The sequence below is a fragment of the Impatiens glandulifera genome, chromosome 8 (assembly GCF_907164915.1).
Source record: "Impatiens glandulifera chromosome 8, dImpGla2.1, whole genome shotgun sequence".
NCBI classification, from domain to species: Eukaryota; Viridiplantae; Streptophyta; class Magnoliopsida; order Ericales; family Balsaminaceae; genus Impatiens; species Impatiens glandulifera.
The window spans coordinates 20326680-20336205 of record NC_061869.1 but is presented as its reverse complement, the minus strand read 5'-3'; the positions used below and the strand labels follow the sequence as shown (position 1 = coordinate 20336205).

Below are 9526 nucleotides of genomic sequence, written 5' to 3'. Positions count from 1 at the left end.
TAAATAAGATTTAAAATATAATTAATTAAAGAAATTCATAAAATTCAATTATAGCGTCAAAACAATTGAATAACCCAAAACTACCAAAATGAACATGAATTTTGAAGTTCCGTGTATCAAATGCTAAATAAATTAATTGGAAATGACATGCAGCGGAGAAATCTTCGCTAAAATTACTTCATGTTTACGTTTTGATTTTTTCAAACATTTTTTGGTACGTGGAGTCGTTCGTAAGCGAAGAAATCTATGCTTCATTATTTTTCACATGTCCTACATGTAAACCCACCAACACAACCATGAGAAGACCGTTTGCCTGTCATGGAAATACACTTACCCTTATATGTAAAGGCCAAAATTAACATGAATTTTATATTTAAATTTATTAAATATGAATTCAAATAATTATAGATCAAATGCAGCGAACAAATATTCGTTTTTAATGAAAATTGTAATTTATGATGAGCATATTTAAAACGAATAAATCTTCGCTTCAATTATTTCTAACCTGACGTTCATGTAAAACCCCCTACCCTTCCATGAGAAGACCGTTTACCTCTGATGTTAGTACACCAACGCATGTATGTAAAGACCAAAATTATCATGAATTTTATTTTTCAATTTATTAATGAAATTTATTGGAATAGACATGCAACGAATAAATCTTCGCTCCAATCACTTTAAACTTTTTTTTTTAAATTCACACTTCATTTGTATTTTTAATTCATTAATGAAATGTTTTTTTCCGGTATATCATATCTTAAAGTAATCATGAAATATCAAATTGGACCAGTCTACATTTTTTTTGACAAGAAACATCATTCATACTTTATATATTGTTAATGAAAAAGTAAAAACAAAAATTAGGTGTTGTTTGATCTTGGTGTGTTTTTTTATAAAAACCAAAAATTTCTCCAACTACACGCTCAATCTTCTAATCATAAATCAAATAATTCCATATTTTAATTAACATTATATTAAATATTAAATTATTCATATATAAAAAACATTATATTTATTACATCAGTGTAAAATTAAAATATATATACTGTTATTTATATCTAAAGAAAAATATATTAAATATAATAAACATTTAAATTATATTACATTAAATAAATGAAATGAAGCGCCAAAACCTTTTTGTCATGTCAATTCACCTGTCACATAGTCTCAGGCTTTGTGAAACCCGTATACGGCAAGTCATTTCCACTGCTACCATCCAATCAAATGTCAATCCTTCAGATTGTATACGATACGTTAAATTTGCTGATCGAAGATTTCTTCGCTTCTTCCGCATTTAGAAGCGAATAGTTGCTCACCTTTGGGAATTTCTTTTTTTTCATAATGTTGAATCATGTAAAAGAATTCCTGAGCGAAGATATATTCGTACAATCAGGCATTCAACACGAATACATCTTCGCCTATTCTAGTATGTTTTATTTCCATAATGCAGAATTACATGTCACATTTCATGAGCGAATAATGCTTCGACTCATATGAAGTTCATGAAAAACTCCTTATTCATGTTTGTAAAAACCGATACGGCCTCATGAAAATACATTCACACTAATAGAGGAATTTAGAAAATATAATATCTCAAGCCCGACTCCGGCCGTTATACCCCCTGGTTATTCTGCTAATTGACCTAAGCGCTTTCGTCTCCGGTCGTTCGACTACGAATCCATTTCTCTTCCGGTTAGTATCTTCTGCTGCTGCGAAAATGGTAAGAAGTGTTTACGATTGCATGCGTTGGTCTTTTTCGTTTGCTTATTTGAGTTCGTTTCAATCTAAATGTGACTCTATCATCTCAGAATCAGGATTCCGATAAGCAAATAGTTCCATATACTGAATCGACGGCGGAAGTTAACACACTGAGGTAATTACGCTAATGTTAGAAAATGTACAAATTTGCCTCTTTTTGGATTATGTAGTTCATCGAATTTGATAATGTTAATGTAGTGTTCAGCAAAGGAAAAGAAAACCCGAGGCATCAGGCACGCCCACGACACCACTGGATATTATGACCAACGCTGCTAATGAAGCACTTAATGAGAACCAGGTTGAGAAGAAAAGAAGAAAGACTCGTGACCCTGATGTTGATTTCAAGAGTAGAACCTCTCCATCGCGCCTTCATTACCTGATTAACAGGTTATCCGAAGAACAGAATGAGGCTGTGAGGGACATAGGATTTGGTTCCCTTCTTTCACTGGGCATATCAAAATGCCCACTTCAATTCGCACGGTGCATTGTGAGTCTCTTCAATCCCAGAAGGAGGAGCATCGTCCTACACAGTGGAGAGGAGATGCAGATTGATGAAGAGGATGTTCAATGTGTATTGAACATTCCTAGAGGGGAATTAGAAGTGGCAGAGTTTTTAGGAAATCACACGGATTACAAGGTGTACAAGTACCATCTCACGGCGTGGAGAAGGAGATGGGGATTCGAGAACAGTGGAGGTCCTTCGACCTACCAAATGCCGGACAAAATTCTTCAGAATATATCCGGAGACAGTAACTTCAAGATGGACTTCGTGGTGTTTGTTGTATCCAGTTTTTTTGGACATCCCAAAATCCACAGTGCAGGTATACCCAAAGAACATAACAGTAATTCTGTAATTTCATTTAGAACTTCAATGACATTTTAACTGATTTGAGTCACTCCTTTTTTATGTACAGATTCAAAGTACTGAAATCCCTACAGGATGTATCTAAAATCAAAGACTACAACTGGTGCAAGTTTACGTTAGACGGACTAGTTGACAGTGTTTATAAGTGGAAAGAAAAAAAGACATCCTATTTCCATGGACCATTAACGTTTCTTTTGGTGAGTGTAGAAAGCTATTTGCTGTAGGTTATACCTTCATAATTTTTCATTTATTTTAACGTAACATATATTTATTTATGCTAATGTATCAGTTGTGCTACTTGGACCGTGTGGTTGAGTTCAAGGTAAACAGTCAGATCTCAAGGAATTTTCCTATTTTGGGATGCTGGGACGAGAAGAAGATGTACGAAAGGGTTGAGTATGAGGCTGCACAGAGGGGGTTTGGACATGGTAGGGTAGTTGTTCGCATAGCCATTCCCAATGAGCAACCACCGATTCAACAAAATGTGGAGCCAACACCACCACAATCTGGGGGTGACAATCTTACTGAGCAGGCACCAATTCCACAAAATCTTGCATCATGTTTGAGGAAGGTTGCGGCCGCTGCAGACGAATTGGCACAAGGGGCTAAATATCTAAATGAGATGCACCAGATAAACGCAATGAAACTTGTACAATCTGCATTTGAGCCATTGGCCACTGTACTAAACTCCCATTCAATCCTGAGGGAAGGCTTACAAAGGAGCTTGGACAAAACAAAACATCAGCAGCCAAGAGGAAGTGGCATTAACCCCAACACAGAAACCACCACCCAAGCGAAAGCCAACACCCTTCCTCCCAACACCAAAGCCAACACCAAAGCCAACACCACTCCAACAGCCCCAACCACCAAGAACACCATAACCCCCACCACCGAAACCAACACCAAAGACAACACCACTCCAACAGCCCCAGCCACCAAGAACACCATAACCCCCACCACCGAAACCAACACCAAAGCCAACACCACTCCAACAGCCCCAACCACCAAGAACACCATAACCCCCAACACCGAAAAAAACACCAAAGCCAACACCCAAGCCAAAGCTAACACCCTTCCTCTAAACACCCAAGACAACACACAAACCACCCTCACTCCAACGACCCAATCCCACAAGAACCCCATTCCTCTCAAAACAGAAACCAGCACGAAAACCCCAACCCCTACAATGGCACAAGCCAAAGCCAACCCCATTCCTCTCAAAACAGAAACCAACACCAAAACCCCAACCCCTCTAATGGCAAAAGCCAAAGTCAACCCCATTTCTCTAAAAACAGAAACCAAAACCAAAATCACAACCCCTCCAATAGCACAAGCCAAAGCAAACCCCATTCCTCCTAAAATAGAAACCAACACAAACACCAGCATTCCAACCGCCCAACCCAAAGCCAACCCCATTCCTCCCAAAACAGAAACCAACACGAACACCAGCACTCCAACAACCCCAGCCTTGCCTCCTACCCAAATTATCCCAAAAAATGAAGAAGCTGGACCATAAAATGCCTTAAATGTCTGTAGAAAAGTCCCCCGAAATTTGAAAACGGATTGGTTAACCGATGTCATCAACACCGAAACCAACAACAACTCCCCTTCTTTGGCGATAGTAAAAATTGAACTAGAAGAATGCATCTCTAGTCTACCACCGTCACTTCAAACTACCTCTTCTCGTCCACAAATGCAATTGAAAGAATGGCTTAAAGCATTGGAATTGCCTCCAGTATTGAAAACTCCATATTTCAATAAAATGTTTAAGGATGTCAAACAAATTACAAACATTTAGAAGATTTTTGTGGGTTTCATATTTGCTACAGGACTTGATCAAAGGTAATGTTTCCTGGACATACTTACTTATTCCTGAAAAATATAATTTGTACCCCATTCTAAAACATGTTTTTCTGGTTTTATGCAGTGAAATGTTATTTTTTGGGAGAGACTAAGTCTACACGTGACGCGCGGGGACATGCTTACAATGGCTGATAAAACCTGGGTAGACAGTATGATTATTGACATTTGGTCGTACATGTTGAACGACCTTTGTAGGAGAAATGTAAAACGTCGTTACAATAAGATTTTTTACACAACCGCGCTCACCGTAAGTTGTACTAGCACCGTTGTTTATCAATTATGTTATTCGTGTGAGACTAAAGACTATACTGTAAACAGATTTTTCGTAAAGGTGGGATAACTACCCTAAACCAATTCAATGAAAGGTTCTGTCGTGAAGGTCGGGTTTTCGACATTTCGAAAAGGGACCTCTTGGATGTGGACCTCGTAAGTACATCTCTCGCTGTGATATCTTATAATAGCATGTACAACTCAGTTGAAATCTAATTTGTTTTAATTCTATCAACATATGTTTTTCCCAATCAGGAGCAAGGTCTACAATTCCTGCAGTAAATGGATTAGTCAATGAATTTGGAAATGTATACAGATTGTGTAATTAAAGTTTACAAATAATTTTAGTTGACATTAGTACAATAATGAAGATGCATACAGATTGGGTAATTAAACGATTCATATAATTTTAATTCACATTTGTACAATAATGAATATGTTGTGTAATTTAAATTTTCAAAAAATTACACTTCACATTTTGATAATAATGAAGATGTATATATACAGATTGTTTTTAATGAAATTTGATTTACAATCATACTTGTTCATTTATGTATTAAATGAATAAATTAATTGAAAGAAGCATGAAGCGCATAAATATTCGCTTCAAACAATTTTTGTTTATTTAATAAATTATGATACAATTTATATGTGAGGAGACGAGTTGGAGCGAATAATTTTTCGATTCAAAAACTAGTTTTTAGTTTGACAATATTATATGAAAACTTTTAATTTAGAGTAATCGAATTCGAGCGAAGAATTTTTCGCTTCAAGTTATTTTAAATCTGACTTTGATGTAAAACCCCACCCCACCCATGAGAAGCCGAATTACTTGTCATGTCATTACACTTACCCTAACATGTAAATACCAAATTCTACAAAAATATCATTACATGAAAGAAATATTAAGCGCGTAAATATTCGCCTCAAATACTAGTTTTTATTGAAACGAATAAATATTCGCCTCAAATAATTGTTTTGGTAAAACACACACCCCACCCATGAGAAGTCGAATTACTTGTCATGTCATTACACTTACCCTAACATGTAAATACCAAAGTCTACAAAAATATCAATTTCATGAAAGAAATATGAAGAGAATAAATATTCGTCCCAAATACTTGTTTTCATTGAAGCGAATAAATATTCGTTTCAGTTTTAGGTTTTAAATTCTCAATTTTTAATAAAAAATGATAATTAATAGGAGTCGACTGGGGGCGAATAAATATTCGCTTGTTTTAGGTGTTCTTATTTTTAGAAATAAATTAGTGTTGTCATTCATTTGGTATTACATAAAACATCGCATTCATACATTCTACCTTCTTCATGGTTTCAAATCAAATATACATACAAATACATATCAGATTTCACATGAAACTGGAATTTGATAGTTGAGATGACAAAAGAACAGTGAACGGAGTATTAGCGTCCATGCTGAAACTTTCGTCCCATTGTTGAGGAGTTGAGAACTGAGGAGTGGTCGTTGGCATTGAATTTGATGGCTGGAAAGGTATATCAATTTATTTAAAAGTATGTTAATAAATGAATATTAATAACCCAATTATTAGTAAAGAAGTTAAGTTAGCAAATTCATACCGGAATCTGTGATTCGCTAGTTATTCTTGTTGATTTTCTTTTTCTTGAGTTCTTCTCTAGTCCACCTTTCCTTCTCTTACCAGACTTTGTTGGCTTCTTAGTTTTGATTCCTTTCGCTTGAACATGGGCACCCTCGGCAGAACATGATACACCGGTTGGTGGAGTTTGCATATTTATACTCTCCTGTAATTTTTTATCCACAAACGTACACTAGCTAAGCATAATTTCTTTGACATGCCTATACGTGTCATCTCTTTCGGCTGCCTTGGTAAATAAATGCATGGACAAGCCACACAAATCTCTGTATCTTATGTTATGAAGCTCACTCGGATCAACATTACTACTGTCCACGATTGGATCAGTTCCAAATAATCCATCTTTGGCTGTTCTTGTCCACCTCTTCAATATCAACGCAGGAGGAATCTTCAACACGTCAATTGTAGTGAAAATCTTTAGGATGTGAGCACACAAAATCCCTCCAAATTCAAATTTACAGCAGCTACACTCAATATTCTTATCATCATTCTTATGAATTGTAACTATATGAGAGCATCTCCTAGTGTGGGGTGTTACCTTATATTTTCTGTGTGTGTCGACATCCTCTAACATTTCTACACCACAGTCATGCGACATAAACCATTGTTGTTCAAAGCACTTAAATACCTATGGGGTGTAAACTTTGCAGGCATCCTTTAAGATCAAAACTGGATAGTTCAGACTTGGTTGGCTGGTAATTGATTTGAAATCAGCCTTCAACACATCATATCTTCTTTCATCGATTAGTCTTTCAAAGTGTTTGAAAAATTCTAAAAACTTGTGTTTGTTGGAGCAGTACCTTTTCAACAAACTGTTCATACTCTCACTTCTCTGTGTTGTCGTCATATCAGCACAAAACATTTGTCATCCATAGACTAATGCCCACTTTCGCCTAATGCAAAACATACGTTTCAACCAGTCGTTGTTTTCAAGCCCGTAGTTTGTCAACATTTGATTCCAAGCTTCAACAAACTCTATCTCTTCTTCAAAATCATATATACACGAAGAAAAATCCTTCGAAAATTCTCTGAAATTATGGAAGACGGAGCTAAGATGTATGGATGCATTTTGAAATATGTGCCAAATACATAGACGATGATTTGTTTCGGGCCATGTAGACGACAAGGCCTTAGCCATGGCCGCGTCTTGATCTGTAAGAATGGTTTTTGGTTTTTTCCCACGCATAGCATAGGTGAAAGTATCAAACAACCATTCAAAAGTCATTGCAGTTTCATCGTATAATAGAGCTGCACCAAAAATAATTGATTGTTTGTGATGATTCACACCTACAAAAAGTGCAACTGGACGACCTTCCTTATTCTTCTTGTAGGTGGTGTCAAAACTGACAACGTCTCCGAAGTATGAATAATCAGACCGCATGTTGGAATCACACCAAAAAATATTCGTTATCAAATCGTCCGCATCAAGTTGAAAATCATTATAAAAACCAGGATCATTTGATTGTTTTTTCTGCAAATACTCTAATACACCCCCTGTTTCCCCAAAATTACAGTCTCTGATTCTTTTCGTTCGCAGGTAATTTTTGTAATCCTCAGGAAGAAAACCTAGATTCTCCCTTCCACCGATTTGTTTAGACATTAGAGCATGTGATGCCTTAGGAGGAATTCCCACGTTAGTGGCCATCTCGATATGTAAGCCTGCAACTGCAGAAATATTCCTATGGCATCTATATATGTGAGTTTTCTTTGGACTTGCAAGAGGATGACAATGCTCACTGATAAAATTTACCACTAGGAACTTTCTATTATCTGCCCTCTTTATCCTCAATTTCGCTTCACAACCGAACCTCGTTAAAGAACGGCTACGTCTCACATAGACATCACGTTTGTCTTTTACCCGTTCGCCCTGTCCACTACAACAAAAAACTCTATCCAGTATTTTACCATCGTTGTCAACATGTTTTGAACTGCGCCTTATACCAAATCCTATTAGTTTAGCGTATGCTAAATAGAATACGTAGCTTTCTTCTTCACTCTCAAATTCCCTACCTACATGTGGAATTAAGTTGGCTTCGATGTCCTCCAAAGGTTGGCCGTTTCCATCGAAATTCAATTGACGACGACAACTAGCAGATTCGCTGTTAAATTTGAGAACACGTGGAAAATAAATCTTCCACTAACCAAAACTTGTAGATGATTATAAAATGAAGGCAATATAAGCGAAGATCACTTCACTGCCCTATTATTCAAATTTATACATTAAGCGAAGAGAGTTTCACTTTACAAGCTATTATCAAAAATCATATACATGAATAGATCTTCGTTTAAATATGAACGAAAAAAATTTGAGAAGTTAAACAATATACCTTAAATCATTAATATCATTCTCGTTCATATCATTCTCGTTCATGTCTATTCCTTCCTGATAATCAACAAGAACAAGAACAGAACATTTCATGTCGAGTATTCAAAAAACATAAAAAACTGTGAAGAAAAGTAGAGAAGGAAGATGGCATTCAAAAATGTACCATTTTTATTTAGGAAGATGGATTAATATTAGAATGAACTCTCCGGCGAAGGAAAGGTCGATGGTAGACAATGGAGTATCACTCCGACGAAGAAATAGTCGACTTCTTCTCAGACAGGTGAGAGAGAAAATAGTACAATTCTAGCAGCATGGCAGCATTTAATGAAAAGGTGGGGGTGTTAGGTGGCGGTGAGGTGACTTAATAAAAAAAATATTTCATTTTCATAAATAAATGAATAACATTATTATGAATTAATACTAATCAATCAAGCACTTCATCAGAAAGCGAAGATTGCTTCAAAATATTATTTTGACAATTGAAAAACATATATAAATTTAATTTTATCACTAATGTGGGGCGCTTATTACATAGATTGCTATGTATTAATAAATTAACAATACAAATTTATACTTTAAATTATACATTATTTCATTTTAAAGATTTCGTTTATGATAATGTTGCTGTTTAAAAAAAAATACAATTCTAAGAACAAAAAAAGAGAAATCTGAAATCAAAAATAACATTACCAAATTCAATAATGCAAAATATTCAAATATGCAGTAACAAAACAAAACAAAAACATGTCTATTACAACAACAAAGGCTGCAAATCACAAGCAACAATGGATTCAAGCAAGCTTGTGTGAGGAA

General features: G+C 35.7%; 1 protein-coding gene across 1 annotated transcript; it reads right to left on the bottom strand.

The window, feature by feature from the left end:
• Positions 1-244: 244 nt before the first annotated feature.
• On the bottom strand, positions 245-4039 carry LOC124913156 (keratin-associated protein 19-2-like). The gene is made up of 3 exons (XM_047453767.1): positions 3854-4039; positions 3468-3701; positions 245-313 (listed from the first exon to the last, which is right to left on the bottom strand). The coding sequence occupies exons 1-3, from the start codon at positions 4037-4039 to the stop codon at positions 245-247; spliced, it is 489 nt and encodes a 162-aa protein (XP_047309723.1).
• Positions 4040-9526: the final 5487 nt, after the last annotated feature.